This window comes from Dysidea avara, chromosome 3 (assembly GCF_963678975.1).
Source record: "Dysidea avara chromosome 3, odDysAvar1.4, whole genome shotgun sequence".
NCBI lineage: Eukaryota > Metazoa > Porifera > Demospongiae > Dictyoceratida > Dysideidae > Dysidea > Dysidea avara.
The window spans coordinates 29,508,973-29,529,167 of NC_089274.1; the positions used below are offsets into that span (position 1 = coordinate 29,508,973).

Consider the following 20,195-nt stretch of genomic DNA (forward strand, 5'->3'; position numbering starts at 1 on the left):
ACTCTGTAGGCACTGTAGTGTTGTTAACCCATCATGGGCAACACTTGCACAGTTTGTGAGGTTTCTTTATGTTCAGTTGAGTGACTGCCAAAAGTCTATTTTTTGCAATAAGGAATTTTTTGCTGAAGATGCTGGTTTCAAGAAGTTTGTGGTTCGGTTTATGATAAGAATGTCAAAGGTAAGCATATATAAATGAATTGTAGTATCAAGGTTGACATTCCTATTTAATTGTTGTGTACTTCTACCACTGCTGATAGGATTTTAGCATGCCTTCTTTAATAAAAAGTGTTGCAGAAAATAGTGCAACAAGTGCTGATGAAGTTGTTCAACGTGAAATAACTGAAGAACGGAAATGGGACAAAAGGTATATACTCTGGTTTATAATCATCTATATTTAAATAACCTGTTTACATTTAGCAAGCACCCTTACATATTTTTCAATCAAGACCAGACTACATTGACTTTTATTGGATTTAACGTCAATGAAAATTTGCAATGTACAGATCCTAAAAATCCTGCTGATATAATTGAAGGATATGAAATTCCAAAAAGTGTGTACGAATGCCTACTCACACAGGGACTTAATCTTAAGGAAGAGGATTGCAATTCATGGGACAAGTATGTATGTATGAAGTTATATTTGTAGCATTTGAGTACATTGGATCTTTGTCTACACAAAAGGTGATGCATATTTTTTACAAAAGCAGACTTGCCAATGACAGATCCAGGATGGGGTAGTTGGGGTAAATCCCCCCCCCCCCCCCCCCTCACCTTGTGGAGGAGCCATACTTCTGATTAAAATACTAAACTTTGTCAGACCAAGATCAGCTTATATAACTCACGAAAATGTGCACATTTTATTAGTATATTTATTATAAATTCACCTGAAACCAAAGTGAACCATAGTAAACTAGCTATGAAATTGTCACCCTGCACCTTCGTGTGTACTAAGCGCCTCTAAAAATAATTATCGTGTTACTGTTGTTTAAGTCATTCAGAGCCTTTTAAACAGTTTCACAACCATCTGCAAAGGCCAAAATGGGAAAAATCAACAGTGCGATACTACTAAGTGGTGTATAATTTGTTGCTTCAAAAATGCAGCAACTAGCTGCCAAGAGAATCTGCTGTTGGCTCTCCCACACCACCTACAACTTGGCCTGTTTGTGCCCCTCCCCTTGCCAGGTCCTGGATTCGCTCCTGCTTGCACATGGAAGTTGTATTCCACAGAATAATGGAATAGCAGAATGACAGAATAAGTAAAAATATAAACATTTTTATCATATTTGTAACTTCTTTGCAACACTCACCTTGTACCAACCCTGCCAAGAACTAATTGCAAATGAGGAAAAACAATAGAACATTAAATAGGGTTCATACAAAACTATTCACTCCAGTAAACTAGACTGCTTGCTAAATACATTTCACTGTGTAGTGGTTGTTTAATGAAGTGTATTAGTAAGTAGTTTAGCTAAGTTAGATTGTTATAGAGTGAATAGTTAATATGTAAAACAACTAAGCTGTAAATAGGGTGCAGCTAATAACATCATTGCAATTGGCTACCACATTTGATTTCATAACTTTCCTCCCAAAAAGCCACACCATACCCTTTTTACAGTTTAGCTGTTATGTGGATTTCACTCATCTTTTTATTTTAATACCCCAAAGTAACTTTAGGGCTTGTTTTTACCCAATGTGTACTTCGTTTTTACAATGACAATTAAAAGACAGAAGTTACTATAGTATTGTATTGCAGATTATTTGACTGTCTGTTACTTATTTTTGTAATACTCCAGCAGAGTGTACATTTTTTCAAAGACTTCTAATGAAACAATCTAGATTTTCCATTGGTAAATCTATGAAATTGTACTATTGAGTAAATGTAAACTAGAAATTTCATTTTTTAAGGTAGAAATTAGGTAAGCTGAGCAGCTGACAACAGTGATTCAGTGGTGAAGGGTGTGGGAGTTAGGCATGGAGATCCCTGGTTAAAACTCAGGACATCTCTTTTTTGATATTTTGTGCACTTTTTGCTACTTGGTGACTGTTCTATTAGGGTATTTTGCCCACCATGATTTTACACCAAGTTAGTTTCTCTTTGTAACTCTGTAGCTGTCACTACATTTCTTTTAACAACAAAAGGTTTGAGCTATGATGGTTAGCTTAGACACAGACTGATTTTCAAGGTATTCTCTTATGCAATTTACCCTACAGGCATAACAAAAAATTAGTCTTGTAATACAAATAATGATTCAAAACTCCATGAGTGCTTATCAGATTTGCACCAGATTTGGTATGTAAATTCACCTCAATATTTCATTGATGTACACATATTTTATGACAATTGAACATTTGTGGTTATTGTAAAGTATGTAAAAGATGAAGAAAAATTACTCCCCTACAAAAATGAAGGAAAAGGTGAAGAAATTAACCTTAACTGTATGGTTCATATTTCACTGATACATAAGGCTTAATTTTGGTAAATGTGAGAGGGCAGCTATTATGCAAAAATTGAAGGGACCCTAGAGCTATGCATGCATGAAAACCATGTTTTCGTCTACCTGTCTAAATACGCACAGTGTGGTGCACTAGCTTTCTTGGTGTCACAACATACTACCATGTGTCTTTAATTTATGCTCTATTGATTTTCTACCATTGTGATTGCATCTGGTGCAAGGTGAGTATTGTATAAACACTATAAGAGATACAAATATTAGAACATAAATTTCACTTATTCCATTATTCTGCTATTCCGTATTCCATGGAATACAGTTTTCCCTTGCACACATAAAAGTTCACACAAATGGTTTTTCCAACATACATTTTTTTGGACGAGCCTATTTTGTTAAGATGATGATGATGTGGAATGTGACAAGCATAGCTGGTCTTTTGACAGTGTATATCCATGTGAATGTAACCCAGTAGTGCATATATTATTCACTATTCATAATGTAAATGACCATTTTGCATCATACAGCATCATTTTATGTAGAACTGAGATGATAGAGCGACTGTGTAGAGTTACTGGAGTCAATTATGCTGATGACCCTGATGAGTCGTATGTACTAACTACTGATAATCTTCTGAAAATGATGGCAATTCATATGAGATTTAGGTGTGTGCATGTATAACAAGAGATGAACAAATGCATTACTCATGCATGCATTAGTAATATACTTCACATTTTATTACATGCTAGCATGCTACAAGTATTTCTTTTGTAAAACTGAAGGGACCAGTGGCAAAAGGGAGAAAAGTTCATTTAAAAATTTAGGTGACCATGTAGTGGGAATTAAACAGAATTTTGGGACATAATTGAATTATTTTTAAAAAGCAATTTGAGACTGCCATGAACTGTTAAATTCTGTTATTTATTTATTGATAACATTTTTCATATGGTTAAAACAAGCCATTCTAATTTTTAGAAAATGAAAAATTGAAAATATGTCCCTTTTTTCCAGTGATCCCTTCAATTAATAATGCGAATGTAGTACATATAGCTCCATTTGCTTACTGCTGGACACCTGCGACTTGAATACTTGCACTTGAGAAGGCAGAAAAATTACAAATGTTGGGCAATTAATACTCTTTAGTTAAAACTCGTAAGCAAATTATGTTTTCAATGCACTTGTCAAGCAAAATAGTCTAAGAAGTAGTAGACTATAGATTAGTTCAATAGATGAACCTGCTATCTGATGAGTTTAGACCAATTATTAATAATCTAGCTACATAGTATTATGATAAATTATCCCCGCTACATAATGAGTTAACCCAGGTCTTATTATAATTGAGTGGAGAGGGGTGGGAGATGCAATTTGCACAATGAACCAAACTCATTGACACCTTACATTGTCTAACCATCACACTCTTTATTCACCAACCATTAAATGCAAATACCACTAGCAATACTCTCCAGTATACCAAACCAAATACTAACACTAAGAAAGCACTACGAAGGTGCATATGTCCCGTGGTGGACCTTCACAGTGCCACCCACAGAACTAGTGGGCCCACAGACCAAGGAATGTAGATGATTACTGGGCCCTTAGGTACTTAAAGGAGACGTCCAAGTTGCCTACAACACATCAAAGAACAATTTCATTGTGTAAACATACCTGGAATCAGCGCGGGACGGACCCCTGCGCTACCTTACCTGGCGATCTCTCTGGCCAGCATGGGAATGACATCATTCATTGATGGTTCTTGCTTGGTGTTGCTGCTGCAACCTGTTCTATCACTACCACCGCCTGTTCTGTTGTTTCCGCTGGACCTGATACTGTTTCCGCTGTCCGACCCAGTGCCATGGTGTTGTCATTGTAAAACTGCCTCATCAGTTTCTGCCTTTCACTGAGTCTGATTCAGCACGTTTTCAGTTCTCTTGAGTTATGGTAGCATCATAGGCTAGCAGTGACTCTACCCTCGCAACAAACAGCCTTGCCATGCCTTTTTACGTGCCTTTTGTCCGACGCATGTGCAACAATTATTGTCCAGTTGATGATCACCCCATTTCTAGTTATTGCCACCCCTTTCTGTCCTTGATCACGAATGTTGGTGATACCAGCTGTGCCCGCTAGACTGGAAGTTCCTCACACCTAGCCCACTACCATCAAGTCAGTATCATACCATCAAAGAAAACCCCATTGTATACAGTCGCTAAATTAACTTAGTTTAACTGGTTAAACTTCATTTAAAGTGAAACATTCAAGTTCAGCTGGGACTTTCATTAGTTCTAACAGAAGTACAGAATCACAAGGCCTGAGTGATGATCTACTGTATACCCACGGCTACCATGCAAACACACACTTTTGTCTATAAATATATGTTTGTGAGTCACTACTCCATGACCTGAAGTAATGAAGTTACAATCCACTGAGTAATGCCTACAAACAAAGAACGGTACGAGAAGTACCTCTGCAGTCAATACAGAAAATACGGACAATTCCTATTACAAATGTAGGGAAGCCATCATGCGCTACCCTTAAATTGACACTTAGTATAGCGGCACAATGCAAAAATCGTACACTGTTTCATAAAAGCACGAAACTTTCCACATAAGTAGTACTCTTCATGACATAAATTTTTGATATAGTACCATCGCAGATTTGACCTATGGTAACCTTTATGGCCATTTTTACCAAAAAAATTGATAATTTCTGTCTTTATCTCCCTAAGGCATTAATTAACTTGTTAAAACTAGGTACCAAAATAAAGATCTTTTTGAACAAAACAACGTAGTTTTTATTTGAAGTTAAAAGGTGATTTTATTCCAATGTTATAATCATTTATATTACCCATGAATCTTGAGATAATTTACCTTCCAGTGGGTAATTAATGTTGTTCACTTACCTTACCATGCTGACCTGCAGCTGCTTGCCACTCTGCTGCTGTCTTGTCTGTTGGTCCTCCTTCAGTCTCCCTGCAGCTATTACCACAGACCTCTCCCAATCAAATGATTGTGGAGGGGGTTTGATAAATGTACAAGGCCTCGACAACTGTGGGATGTTTTATTTTATGGTATTTTTTTCTTTCTTTTTATTGTAGTGTGGGGAAAAAGTGTAAACCGTTAATATCAGAATCAAACAGTACAGTAGTACTGTTTAAGTAGGGATTACCTGAAATGACGCGCACCGCCAAAAATGCCGCCTTTTAAAAACCAGCTAAGAAATATCTTACACGACGAAATTCACCTTCATGGAATAATATTAGTCCATCTAACATCAAATGTAGCATTAAAAACAAGAAAATGCTTACAGACAGCCAGATATAGAATTTTTTTTTTAAATCGTCATAACTCGAAAATTCATCTGCCTCACTCACTCACTGACCATGGTCACAAGCCTAGAGGCCAAACAAAGCAGCGCAAGGCCACAATTTTACGCCACAATAACAAATTCACCAGTGGGATGTGCCTTTCGAGTGTGTGCCCTCTACGCCTCTTTTCTTTTATCTTCAATCAGTCTGTTTGTCTTCTTCATCCAACGAAACCATATCGAGGCGTTAATTTTCTGTATCAACACTTTCTTTAAGCAGCATAATAGACACCACAAAATTATTTAAGGTGCTTAGACTACGCTACTGTACGGAAGTACCGGTACTAGATAGCTACCTGTATCTTCACGATAGGTCACAAGATCACGCCCATTCTTTATTCTACGCATTATCGATCTATCGATCAAGACCACAATGACCACACCCCTTTTACGCTAGCTGTATTTATAACGGAATGGTGACCACACGCCTTCACAAGTTGGTAAGCTGACTCAAGATACTCTAATAATTGATCAAAACCATGATGACCACGCCCCTTTTTGGGCAAGCACACATTTTTACAGGCTAACTTGCGATACTCTACTACAGCAGTCACCCCAACATATGAACAGTCACATGTTTATAGCTAGCTGTATGCTTTAACAAAAAACTAAACAAACTAGTATATTAAAAATTATAAATTAAAAAATGAAGTAGGGATCCAAGCGATAAAAAGTAGTGAAACAAGAGATGAACGATGGTAGCTATTACGGCATAGCTCGGTGGGAAATCCCTACTTTGGCATGGTATAACAATTATTTTGTGTTCAATGCTGAAATAGAGATTTCCCACTGAGCTATGCTGTAATAGCTACCATCTCTTTCTGTGAGTTCTACACAGTAATTAACAATAACAATCGTTCATCTCTTGTTTCATTACTTTTTATCGCTTGGATCCCTACTTCATTTTTTAATTTATAATTTTAATATACTAGTTTGTTTAGTTTTTCGTTAAAGCAGCTATAAACATGTGAGTGTTCTATTAGGGTGACTGTTGTATTAGCACGAATTTCTGTATTAGAATGGATAAAATGTTAAAAGTTGAATTTCTGTGCAATAGTAGCCACAAAGATCAAATATGCAATGGCACTATATCAAAAACAAAAAATACATGTCATGAGGAATACTATTTATGTGGAAAGTTTTATGCTTTTATGAAAAAGTGCACAATTTGGCTAATTTTGGGGGCTTCACTACTATACTATTTGAGTTGTCAGTGAAGAGAAATCGGATGAATGCATTGCTAAATGACACCTGTTGGGCTGAAGCAACATCTAACAGCAAAAAAATCAAGCCCATAGCAGCCTTAGCCATTATTTACGCTTGCATTAGTCAGTCAGTGAGACAGAAAATTCCACTTTAAAAATTTTGGTGCAACCTATTTGAAGTCACACTTTTGGGCTTCATTATACCTAACCAATACTGCCAAGGCAACTTGAAGGTACTGTGAGGCTAGATTCTGGTCAGTTTTTTTTTATGTAAGAAAGTGCAAACCTCCATGATCCCTAATATACAGTACTACCATACTGTATAATACTAAGGTACAGTATGAGTAAGGTAGATACAGATCCAGTAGAAAGTATCTAACCTTTGTTGCTGCTGTGGCGAGTGATGGTAAGATTAAGCCATACATTTTTATAAGGCACACTAGATAAATAGAGATGTCTATATCAGCAATATTACATTTTTTCTATAGGCATCATGTACATCACTTAACTATTGTAAAATCACCAGATGCATGAGAATGCTCAATACGAGTAATGACTCACAAGTGATCTACTAGCGTGGCTCTAATGTTCATAATCAATTACTCTTTCTAAATCAAAATTATTATTATGTCACTCACTAATTGTGCAAAACAAGCAGTCATCACTGTAAAGTGGTGTGTACAGTGCGTCATTCAAAAGCAGGTTCCAAGGAACCCTAGATATGTCATTGACACTTGTGTGTCATATTACCATAGATTAGTCACCATTCTTCCACTAATATTTATGACAGTTTTCTATATATGCATGTGTACTCTTAATTTTGTTTGTAGGTGTAACATTCCAGTTGTCATCATGGGAGAAACTGGCTGTGGTAAAACTAGACTGATAAGATACATGTGTGAATTACAAAAACGTGAAAGCGGTGGCAAAAATCTTGTGATGTTAAAGGTAGAGAATATGCCACAAAGACTGAAGAATTTGTCATATGTTTTCTCCCGATAAACAGGTACATGGTGGAACTTCTGAACAAGATATCATCAATGCTGTCAATGAAACTGTTAAATTGGCTAAAGAGAATTTCAAAGTTAACAAAAAACTTTATACCATGCTGTTTTTTGATGAAGCAAATACCACTGAAAATATTGGACTGATCAAAGAAATCATGTGTGACAGGAGACTTAAGGGAAAGCCAATTAGTGACAACGTGAAATTCATTGCTGCATGCAACCCTTACAGAAAGTTAGTGTACTCTATATCAAAACAACCAAGCTGTGGAAAGAGAGTGTGTCCAAAAGGGAAAGTAATTGGCTGCAACAATAACCTTTTGGAGGGTGACACTCTTTTCACAGCTTGACTGTTTTGGTATAGATGTCCCTTCTTTTTGTTATTGCAACCTATTTTATTTTCCTTTCTACAGGAATAGCAATCAAGAAAAGAGCTAGTTTGCTATTGTTCATATTTACTAATGTTTTATTGTGATTTCTTCTGCTAGGGTGACTGCTCTATTAGAGTATATTTCATGCTTTTTTAACACACCTGTTTGATATTTGCGTTATAACTCTGTAGCTGTTACTCTGATTTGCTTTATAAATGTTTACGCTGTGATGGGTAGAATTTTCAACTTGGTCCCAAAAGCAGTTTGTCCTAAAGACGTGACCAAACATTGATCTTTTTTATTATGAATCTATATTGCTTGCCCATTACTTATAATGGTCTTTGCATTATAACTCTGTGGCTGTTACTCCAATTGCTTTCAATCCACAAAAGAACTTAATCCACGGTTTGAACCGTGATGCATAATTTTTAATATAATAACATAGCAGTTTACTCTGTAGGCACGACAGTAAATCACTCTTGTATGTGAATAATCTGTTAATAACTCCATAAGTATTTATTTATAATGTTTGTGCCAAGATTCTCTGTGAACAAAATACCATTACAGATAAAGCAACAAAAGTTTTAAGGCTTGTATCTCAAGAATTTGTAGGAAATATCTCATTTCATAAAAGTAACATGGAGTTATGATATATGTATGAAATTTACTTATTATTCTTCCTGTTTTTGACACAGTGGCCATGGTGTGGTGCAACAGCTTCTCATGTCGCACGACTCACTACCATGTGTCTTATACATACATACATACATACATACATACATACATACATACATACATGCATACATACATACTTACATACATACATACATACATACATACATACGTCATACGTACGTAGGTACATACATGGTATATGAAGCTTACCTTGTTAAAAAAAGTATTACTATCAATAGTATATTAGATGTTATGGAATAGGAAGCAGTAATAATATGATGCAAACCTCATGAAACATATTTTCTGTAGTTAATATCTAATCCAAAACAGCCAAGCTGTAAAAAAAGTGTGCGGCCCTCAGAAAGGCTATGGTGAAAAAAGATGTGAAATCCAAGGTGGCGGCCAAGAAATGGCTGTGATGGTAGGTTAATGGTAAAAATTTTAATAAAGACAATTCAGGTGAATTTTTGTGCCGCTTCACAAAATTTACCTAAATTGTCATTATTAAAATTTTTACCATTAACCTACCATCACAGCCATTTCTTGGCCGCCACCTTGGATTTCACATCTTTTTTCACCATAGCCTTTCTGAGGGCCGCACACTTTTTTTACAGCTTGGCTGTTTTGGATTAGATTTCATTTCTTTTTGTATTTGTATACCAGCTTTGGGACTTTTTTAACCCACATTTTTTTTTCTTTACTACAGGAAGAAGAAAAGATGAAGTAGATGTACTTTAAATATTTTATCAGTAAATGTACAAATTATATATACTGTATAATACATATTTGACCGCATTTGCGAAAAGGGGTCTTCCACACACATCCAATTTGCCAACTTTGACAATTGATAACTTCAGATTGGAAAGAGCTATTGCCTTGATATTTGGGCAGTGGTGAGCACCACTATAGCTGAATACATGGTGCAATTTTCAGGTTAATATGTTACTTGAACACTGAGTTATGGTCTCCAACGTTTACGGAATTGGATGTGTGTGGAAGACCCCTTTTCGCAAATCCGGTCACATAAATTATATTGATTACAGAAATCTCCATGGTGGTTTCTTTGTAACTGAACACTCTACAAGGTGACTTCTTCTAATTGCTCTCTCTACAGGGTGAATTGTTTGTAGCTGAACGATCTACAAGGTAACTTCTTCTAGCTGATCTCTCTACAGGGTGATGTGTTTGTAGCTGAATTTTGTATAGGTGATTTGTTTGCAGCTGAGTTCTTTACAGAATGGTTTCTTTGTAGCTGAACTCTCTAAAAGGTAACTTCTTCTAACTGATCTTTCTACAGGGCAATTTGTTTCTGGCAGAATTTTCTACAGGGTGATTTCTTTGCAGCTGAACTCTCTACATGGTGGTTTCTTTGTAGCTGAACTCTCTACAAGGTAATTTCTTCTAGCTGATCTCTCTACAGGGAGATTTGTTCGTAGTTGAATTCTGTACAGGTGATTTGTTTGCAGCTGAGCTCTTTACAAAATGGTTTCTTTGTAGCTGAACTTTCTCCAAGGTAACTTCTTCTAACTGATCTTTCTACAGGGTGATTTGTTTGTAACTGAACTATCTACAAGGTAATTTCTTCTTGCTGATCTCTCTACAGGGTGATTTGTTTGTAGCTGAATTCTGTACAAGTGATTTGTTTGCAGCTGAGCTCTTTACAGAATGGTTTCTTTGTAGCTGAACTCTCTACAGGGTGATTTGTTTGTAGCTGAAATCCCTACAAGGTAACTTCTTCTAGCTGATCTCTCTACAGGGTGATTTGTTTGTAGCTGAACTCTCTACAGGTGATTTGTTTGTAGCTGAATTCTCTACAAGGCGATACTTCTAGGTGATCTCTCTACAGGATTCTTTGTTTCTAACTGAACTCTCAACAGGGTAATCTGTTCATAGCTGAACTTTCTACTGGGTGATTTGTTTGCAGCTGAACTCTCTAAATGGTGGTTTCTTTGTAGCTGAACTCTCTACAATGTGACTTCTTCTAGCTGAACTCTCTACAAGGTGACTTGTTTCTAGCTGATCTCTCTACAGGGTGACTTGTTTCTAGCTGAACTCTCTACAGGTGATTTGTTTGTAGCTGAACTCTCTACATGGTGGTTTCGTTGTAGCTGAACTCTCTACAAGGTAACTTCTTCTAGCTGATCTTTTTACACTGCATATTTGTTTGTAGCTGAGTTCTCTACAGGGTGATTTGTTTGCAGCTGAACTCTCTACATGGGAGTTTCATTGTAGCTGAACTCTCTACAATGTGACTTCTTCTAGCTGAACTCTCTACAGGGTGACTTGTTTCTAGCTGAACTCTCTACAGGTGATTTGTTCGCAGCTGAACTCTCTACATGGTGGTTTCTTTGTAGCTGAACTCTCTATAAGGTAACTTCTTCTAGCCGATCTTTCTACAAGGTGATTGAGTTTTTTGCAGCTGAACTCTTTACATGGTGGTTGCTTTGTAGCTGAAGTCTCTAAAAGGTGACTTCTTCTAGCTGAACTCTCTACAGGATGATTTGTTTGCAGCTGAACTCTCTACGGGGTAGTTTCTTTGTAGCTGAACTCTCTACAATGTGACTTCTTCTAGCTGAACTCTCTACAGGGTGACTTGTTTTTAGCTGATCTCTCTACAGGGTGACTTGTTTCTAGCTGAACTCTCTACAGGTGATTTGTTTGCAGCTGAACTCTCTACATGGTGGTTTCTTTGTAGCTGAACTCTCTACAAGGTAACTTCTTCTAGCTGATCTTTCTACAGGGTGATTTGTTTGTAGCTGAATTCTCTACAGGGTGATTTATTTGCAGCTTAACTCTCTACAAGGTGACTTCTTCTAGCTGAACTCTCTACAGAGTGATTGATTTTTTTTGCAGCTGAACTCTCTACATAGTGGTTTCTTTGTAACTTAACTCTCTACAGGGTGATTTGTTTGTAGCTGAACTCTCTACAGGGTGATCTGTTCATAGCTGAACTCCCTATAAGGTAACTTCTTCTAGCTAATCTTTCTACAGGGCGATTTGTTTGTAGCTGAGTTCTCTACAGGGTGATTTGTTTGCAGCTGAACTCTACATGGTAGTTTCTTTGTAGCTCTACAGTGTGACTTCTTCTAGCTGAACTCTCTACAAGGTGACTTGTTTCTAGCTGATCTCTCTACAGGGTGACTTGTTTCTAGCTGAACTCTCTACAGGTGATTTGTTTGCAGCTGAACTCTCTACATGGTTTATTTCTTTGTAACTGAACTCCCTGCAAGGTGACTTCTTCTAGCTGATCTCTCTACAGGGAGATTTGTTTGTAGCTTAACTCTCTACAGGTGATTTGTTTGCAGCTGAACTCTCTACATGATGGTTTCTTTGTAGCTGAACTCTCTACAAGGTAATTTCTTCTAGCTGATCTCTCTACAGGCCGATTTGTTTGTAGCTGAACTCTCTACATGATGGTTTCTTTGTAGCTGAACTCTCTACAAGGTGATTTCTTCTATAGCTGATCTTTCTACAGGGTGATTTGTTTGTAGTTGAACTCTCTACATGATATATTCTTTGTAGCTGAACTCTCTACAAGGTGATTTCTTCTATAGCTGATCTTTCTACAGGGTGATTTGTTTGTACCTGAACTATCTACATGATGGTTTCTTTTTAGCTGAACTCTCTACAAGGTAACTTCTTCTAGCTGATCTCTCTACAGGACAATTTGTTTGTACCTGAACTCTCACATGATTGTTTCTTTGAAGCTGAACTCTCTACAAGGTGATTTCTTCTAGCTGATCTTTCTACAGGGTGATTTGTTTGTAGCAGAACTCTCTACAAGGAAACTTCTTCTAGCTGATCTCTCTACAGGGAGATTTGTTTGTAGCTGAACTCTCTATACATGATTTGTTTGCAGCTGAATTCTCTATATGATGGTTTCTTTGTAGCTGAACTCTCTGCAAGATAACTTCTTCTAGCTGATCTCTTTACAGGGTGAATTGTTTGTAGCTGAACGATCTACAAGGTAACTTCTTCTAGCTGATGTATCTACAGGGTCACTAGTTTGTAGCTGAATTCTCTACATGGTGGTTTCTTTGTAACTGAACTATCTACAAGGTGACATCTTCTAGCTGATCTTTCAACAGGGTGATTTGTTTGTAACTGAACTCTCTACAAGAAAACTTCTTCTAACTGATGTCTGAACAGGGTGAATTGTTTGTAGCTGAACTCTCTACAGGGTGATTTGTTTGTAGCTGATCTCTATACAGGTTACTTATTTCTAACTGATCTCTTGAATTCTGTTCAGGGTGACTGCTCTATTAGGATGACTGCTCTATTAGAGTATCTCGATCTCGCACTTGCTACACCAAGTTGGATTTCGTGTTATAACTCCGTGGCTTTAAGTCTGATTCTTCTACACCATTGAAGAGCCTTTCTAAGATGATAACTCCATCTGTACAGCGATTTTCAAAGCATTACCCCAAGTGGTTTATCTGGTAGGCGTGGCAAGCATAATAATAATAATAATAATAATAATAAATTAGCTAATCTCGATTGCGTAATTGTTACACACTGTTGATTTTTTCGCTGTATCTTCCTGGTTTTTAGCTCGATTTCTTTCAAACCACAAAAGGTTTGAGGTTCAATAGTTAACCTATTCACCCACCGATTTTCAGCTTCTTCCCATACGCGGTTTACCCTGTAGGCGTGACAACATATTGGTGTTATTTTTCGTGCATAATCTCTCATAACTCTTTGCCTGTTTATGGTATTCCAGCCAAAGTTGGTACCGAGATGCGCCTTTATACCCCCCTTCTGTGTGCCAAATTGCAAGGCAATCGGATAACGCGTTCGCGTTTTATAGCAGTTTTTGTAAGTGTGCGAAAAGAGGAAGAAAAATAAGAAGAAAAAAAAACGAAGAAACTATAGTCTAGTCGAAATTTTGTGAACCTAGTAATCTCAAGAACTATGAAGTTTTTTTTCTGATTTATGTTCCAAGGTGGTTCTAGAACAGATTCAGCTTGGTTGCCCAAGTGGCAACTTTGGGCAACTCTAGAAAATTGGCGAAAATTTATATGCAGGAAGTCATAAATTTACATATGAGCTAGTGTTCATAACTCTTCGGGATTTTATACAATCAAAGTAATTTTGGCACCATTGAATTCAGCACATTTTTCTGCACAAGATGATACTAATTTGAGGTCAAAAAACAAATTACGTAATTGGTTGCCATGGTAACGGACGTTCTATATTAATTTTTAAAAGGGAGCAGAAGAGTAGCTACCACTCGTTTTCAGACTTAAGTTTTGGTTGTATGATAATCTACAAGGTTTGATATTGGATCAGGAGTAGAGTAAGTGTAGATTTGATGCATTTGGCTGGTTTTCTAATTAATGCAGTACGTTTTTCTGTTTCATTTTTGTAAACTTTACTTTCAACTTTAAAAAAATTGTTTTTTAGGTGTTTGACATCCTGCAATACATATTTCTGCAACAATTTTCACATTTCTTTTGCTTCCGATGGCTACATTGGGTGATCAAAAGTGCTTTCTTCCAATCTGTAGTAAGTCTGGGCAATTTAGCACTTTCAAACAAAAAGCAGTGAAGAAGCTGATAGAGTGTGCAGTGGAGCGTGGTGACCAGGAGCTTCATAACAAATTGCAGAGCATTCTAAATTCTCATGGAGAACAAGCATCAGTTGAACTCCATAAGAACTGTTATTGTTCGTATACATCAAAGGATCATATAAAGAAACTTGTGTCAAGGAAGAGGAAGGCTTCGGAAGCTGACATCACAGAGGCTCCAACAGCTAGGGTTAGAAGATCACAAGTAGGTGATTTTCAGTTCAAAAATCACTGTTTATTTTGTGCTAAAGTGTGTGAACCTATAAACCCTAAGCATCCTGATAGGTGGGAGAAAGATAAAGCTTGAGCACCTTTTTACATATGAGCTATGTTCAGTTCCTTCATCACTTCTAGATGAACACAGTTGTCTCCGCAAAGCCAACAAGTCTGCTCTAGTTAAACGTCTTGGAGTGCTTGATGTCTTACCAGTAACTCCTGAAACTGTTGTAGTGGATGTTTCGCAGCTATTTTATCACACTGTGTGGCCACATGGTGGTAATCTGTCTAATTTGATTGCTTGCATTCAAAGTAAGATTAGTCGTTATCCAGATGCTACTGAGAAAATCATTGTATTTGACAAATACAATGACACTTCTGCCAAAGATCATGAGAGAATGCGGCGTGCTGGGGAGGTGGTAGTTGACTACGAGCTCTCCATCACTAGTCCCCTTCCCAAAAGAGATGCAATTCTCAAAAGCAAGAACAACAAGCGACGGTTGGCAAGTGTGTTGTGCACCTTCAGCATGGATAACAATGTGACAATGGAAACTAGGGATGATGGTGCCTTTAGTCATGATGAAGCTGATGTCACAATGGTTTCGTATGTCATACAGGCTGCTAGCCATGGCAAGAGTGTGATTCGTGTTCTTAGTGATGACACTGATGTCTTTGTTTTATTGGTCTATTGGGTGCATCGAGCTGGACTGCAATGTAAGGTACAGATGGAAAGATGGGATGGGACAGTGCTGGACATTAATGCTACTTGTGCTGACTTGGGCGAAAAATGCTTTCAGCTCCTTGGTATGCATGCCCTAAGTGGATGTGACACAGTATCGTACCCATATGGCAAGGGTAAAATCAGTGCACTTAACACCCTGCTTACTGGAAACTTCCCAGGTTTAGCCCATGAACTTGGTGAGGTAGACGCCACCCACACTGATTTGATGGAAGCGGCTCAACAATTTTTCTGTGCTCTTTATCGTCAGCCTAGCGGGACCTCAATGGAAAATGCTCGTTTCAAACTATTTACTAAGAAGAAGAAAGCCACAAAAATCATGGCTTTACCTCCAACATCTGCCAACCTCTTGCTGCATGTTTTGCGGGCACATCTACAGGTAATGCTATGGAAAGCAGCAGACCAGCAGGCACCACCTGACCAGTCATCAGACATTACCCACTTTGGATGGATTATCCAAAATGATATTCCGATTCCTGCAATTGCTCCAGGTGCTCCAGCTCCACCTGAACTAATTGACTTAATAAAGTGTAGCTGCAAGGCACAAGGCAAGCGATGCAGTTCTGAAGCTTGCAGCTGTCACAAAAAGCATGTACCATGCACTTCCTATTGCAATTGCTCTGGTGGAGAAGACTGCTGTAATCCACACTCTGTGAGACCTGGAACAAGCAGTGAAGAAGATGAAAATGAGGCAGATGATGACTATTTTGAAAGTGACACTGCGATCGAAGATGAAGAGGAAGGAGAGTCTGGTGATGTTCATGATGAAAACTGCATAATTGCTGAAGAGGATTTTGAATTAGACATGCTCTAGCTACTTAGCTTTGTTTTATAGTATAGTAATCTCAACCAATCATTCTAAATTTTTGTATATAATGCTATGGTGGAAAAAATGACATGAGAAAATATCTACAAAAACCATAGCTAACCGTATGCTAAAAGCATCGTGCATTAATTTTTGTAGTGAATTGTTTCTGCGGTGGCCATTTTAAATTTTCACTATGTTCTACACCTCAGATTCAAAAGTTAACACCAGAAATGAATTCTGCACCCCCAATAACCCTATATTAGACATATTACACAAAAAAAGTTTTTCTGTTGGAGCCGGTCATAGTCATATAGGCCATTTTAAATTTTCACAATTTTCCAGAGTTGCCCAAAGTTGCCACTTGGGCAACCAAGCTGAATTTGTTCTAGAACCACCTGGGAACACAAATCTGTAAAAAAACTTCATAGTACTTGAGATTACTAGGTTAATGTATTGAGTCTATGAGACCACCGACTGGACTACTAAGCCAATTGTTGAAGTCGCATATCTCAGGAATGCCTGAAGCAATTTCGCTCAAATTTGGAATGTGGAGTGCTGAAGGTGGAGGGAAGCTACACAGCAAAATTTGTCTTGTTTCATCAAGGCAGCACCGAGCTACGGAGGTGCGAAAATTGCGTTTTCTTTCTTCCTGTCAATATACTGACGGGGTTGCGCGCCGGCTTCTTGGGCCGCACGACACACTACTGTGTGTCTTCATCTATACCAAAAACAGCTTAGCTATGAAAAAAGGGTGTGCCCTCCAAAAAGTCAGGGTGAAAATTTATGAAATCAAAAGTGGCAGCCAAAAAATGGCTTCAATGATGCTAATGTCAGTCATTTTTTAATCGTTTAACTGCTAGGTTATTTTTGATATAGATATCACTCCTTTTTGTAATTACACCATAAACCAGCTTTTTTGGGACTGACTTTTACTTTCTTACTGTAGGAAGAAGAGAAGAAGACTGAGAAATGTTTTTGTTTTGAACTTCAACTAGTTGTAATGAAATATTGTCATGTACCAAATGGCAACTTGTAAAAACTCCTGCAGAATTCTATACAGAGTGACTTGTTTGTAGCTCATAGGGAACTCTGTTCTGGGTGACTTGTAATGTAGCTGAACTCACTATTGGAAGACTTGTAATGAAGTTGAATTCTCAACTGAATGACTTGTAATGCAGCTGAACTCTGTACAGGTTGGCTTGACATAGCTGAACTCTCCTACATAGTAACTTGTGATGTAGCTGAACTCTCTTGATTTGTAATGTAGCTGAACTCTGTACAGCGAGACTTGCTACATAGCTGAACTTTCCACTAGGTGACTTGTAATGGGACTGAACTCTCTACTGGACGATTTGTAATGTAGCTGAACTCTCCACTTGGTGACTGGTAATGTAGCTGAACTCTCTACAGCGAGACTTGCTATATAGCTGAACTTTCCACTAGGTGACAGATTGAACTCTCTACAGATAGACTTGTGATGCAGCTGAACTATATACAGGGAGGCTTGTAATGTAGCTGAACTCTCTATTGGTTGACTTATAATGCAGCTGAACTCTCTACTGGGTGACTTGTTATGTACGTAGCTGAACTCTTACAGGGAGACTAGCTGAACTCTCTACAGTGAAACTTAATTTACATAGCTGAACTCTCCACTAGGTTACTTGTAATGTAGCTGAAGTCTCTACAGGGAGACTTGCTGAACTCTCTACTGAATGACTTAATTGTTATGTAGCTGAACTCTCCACTGGGTGGCTTATAATGTAGCTGAACTCTCTACTGGGTGACTTGTAATGTAGCTGAACTCTCTACTGGGTGACTTGTTACATAAGTAGCTGAACTCTCTACAGTAAAACTTGTTACATAGCTGAACTCTCCACTGGGTGGCTTGTAATGTAGCTGAACTCTCTGCTGGGTGACTTGTAATGTAGTTGAACTCTCTACAGGGAAACTTGTTACATAGCTGAACTCTCCACTAGGTGACTTGTAATGTAGCTGAACTCTCTACTGGGTGACTTGTAATGTAGTTGAACTCTCTACAGTGAAACTTGTTACATAGCTGAACTCTCCACTAGGTGACTTGTAATGTAGCTGAACTCTCTACTGGGTGACTTGTAATGTGGTTGAACTCTCTACAGGGAAATGTTTTTGTAGCTAACTCTCTATACTTATGTAATGTATCTCTACAGGGTGGCATGTTTGCAGCTGAACTGTCTAAAGGATGACTTGTAATGTAGCTGAACTCTCTACTGAGTGACTTGTAATGTAGCTAAACTCTCCTACAGGTTGAGTTGTAATGTAGCTGAACTCACTACAGGGTGACCTGTTTGTAGCTGAACTCCTTACAGGGTGATTTGTTTGTAACTGAACTATCTTCTGGGTGGTTTAAATGTAGTTGAACTCTTTACAGGGTGACTTGAAATGTTGCTGACTCTCTACAAGGTGACTTAATGCACACTTGTCTGTCTCACGCCAGCATGGGCTGTACTTGGTCATACATATACAACACACTATCATGTGACTTGATATCATAGAAGTATATATAAAGAGAACTATCCAAAATTATCCCATGGAGTGAAAGACCTTGATTAATTTACTCAAATAGAGCAGTCATGCATTCTAATAGAATAATCAAATGTAGTGTGCTGTAATAGAGTAGACTTAGATTTCAAGGTTGTCTGATGCCTATTGCTCCATACTGTTAACTGTTTGTAACATCCAAGAGCTAAAAGATAAACTGGTTACGGAATCCCTATATGGTTGTGATGCAAGGTTTAACCAGCATTATAACTTTTCATATTATTTCTATTCTTAATAAAATAATACAGGCACACTGAAGAAATGATAGAAAAGCTTGAAACAGCAGGATTAGGATACTATGTCAAAGCTGAAAGCACACAACATAAGTTTGGTACGTTGATATTACTTTGCTATAGTACCACATACTGTAGATAATTGATTTTATAGTGTTGTAGACCTTAGGTATTGAATTAATTTACAATCTCTGGGCTGGCTACCAAAGATATGCTGTATTTTAAAAAGCTATTTTATAAATTGAATTTTCGTGTAACTTGTGTAAGGAGGCTGTTTGTGTTTCTGTAAGTACATAATTAAGTACTTGAAGAAAGCATACATAAAAAATGTTCAATTTCAGATCTGTTTTATTTGCTGCTTGAGAGTGAGTTAATCCATGGGAGTACCATACACCACATATACTGATATATATATATATATTAACACTAAAAATTTTGTGGGAGTCTTGCAGTATGTTTCTAATCCTTGTTATTTTACAAGTATGTATATAGAATTTATGGTTGATGAATCGTAAGTTATAGCGCTTTGTTAATCAACTATGCAATATAAGCAATATATAGTATAGCTGTAAGGTATGTGAGGTTAGTGGACACATTGATAATATAAGACAATACACCATTGCAATAAGCCACAGTGGTATTTGTTGCAGTGCTGTTAGTCTACTGTTTTAGTGACTTGAAGACTGCGATGATGTTGATTAGATTTATGTGTCAAATTTATGTAAATAATTACATTGTTATAGGGAGCATACCACTCCGACATTTGGTGTATAGGGTTCTAGACCTACCTCCCAGTATGGATCCACTGTTGTATGATTTTGGTCAAGTGACTGGTAAACCTGAAAAGGATTACATTACTCAAATTGTTACAAACCATGTAAGTACAATTCTATTATTAAAATCTTGAGCATATAGCTACCACATTAGTACATACAGTGGAGCCTGTGTTTACCATATGACAGGAAATTTTGACAAAGAAACAGTTGACAAATTT

The 20,195-nt window shown here is 37.5% G+C and overlaps 1 protein-coding gene across 1 annotated transcript in view; it reads left to right on the forward strand.

Annotated features, from left to right (window-relative positions):
• Positions 1–20,195, forward strand: part of LOC136250635 (E3 ubiquitin-protein ligase rnf213-alpha-like) — a 486,640-nt gene that overhangs the window by 281,398 nt on the left and 185,047 nt on the right. The window contains exons 46-53 of the mRNA XM_066042860.1: positions 10–178; positions 258–364; positions 418–618; positions 2,990–3,112; positions 7,843–7,960; positions 8,019–8,251; positions 19,217–19,299; positions 19,945–20,078. Coding sequence (XP_065898932.1) covers positions 10–178; positions 258–364; positions 418–618; positions 2,990–3,112; positions 7,843–7,960; positions 8,019–8,251; positions 19,217–19,299; positions 19,945–20,078 — 1,168 coding nt within the window. The remainder of the gene's footprint in view (positions 1–9; positions 179–257; positions 365–417; positions 619–2,989; positions 3,113–7,842; positions 7,961–8,018; positions 8,252–19,216; positions 19,300–19,944; positions 20,079–20,195) is intronic.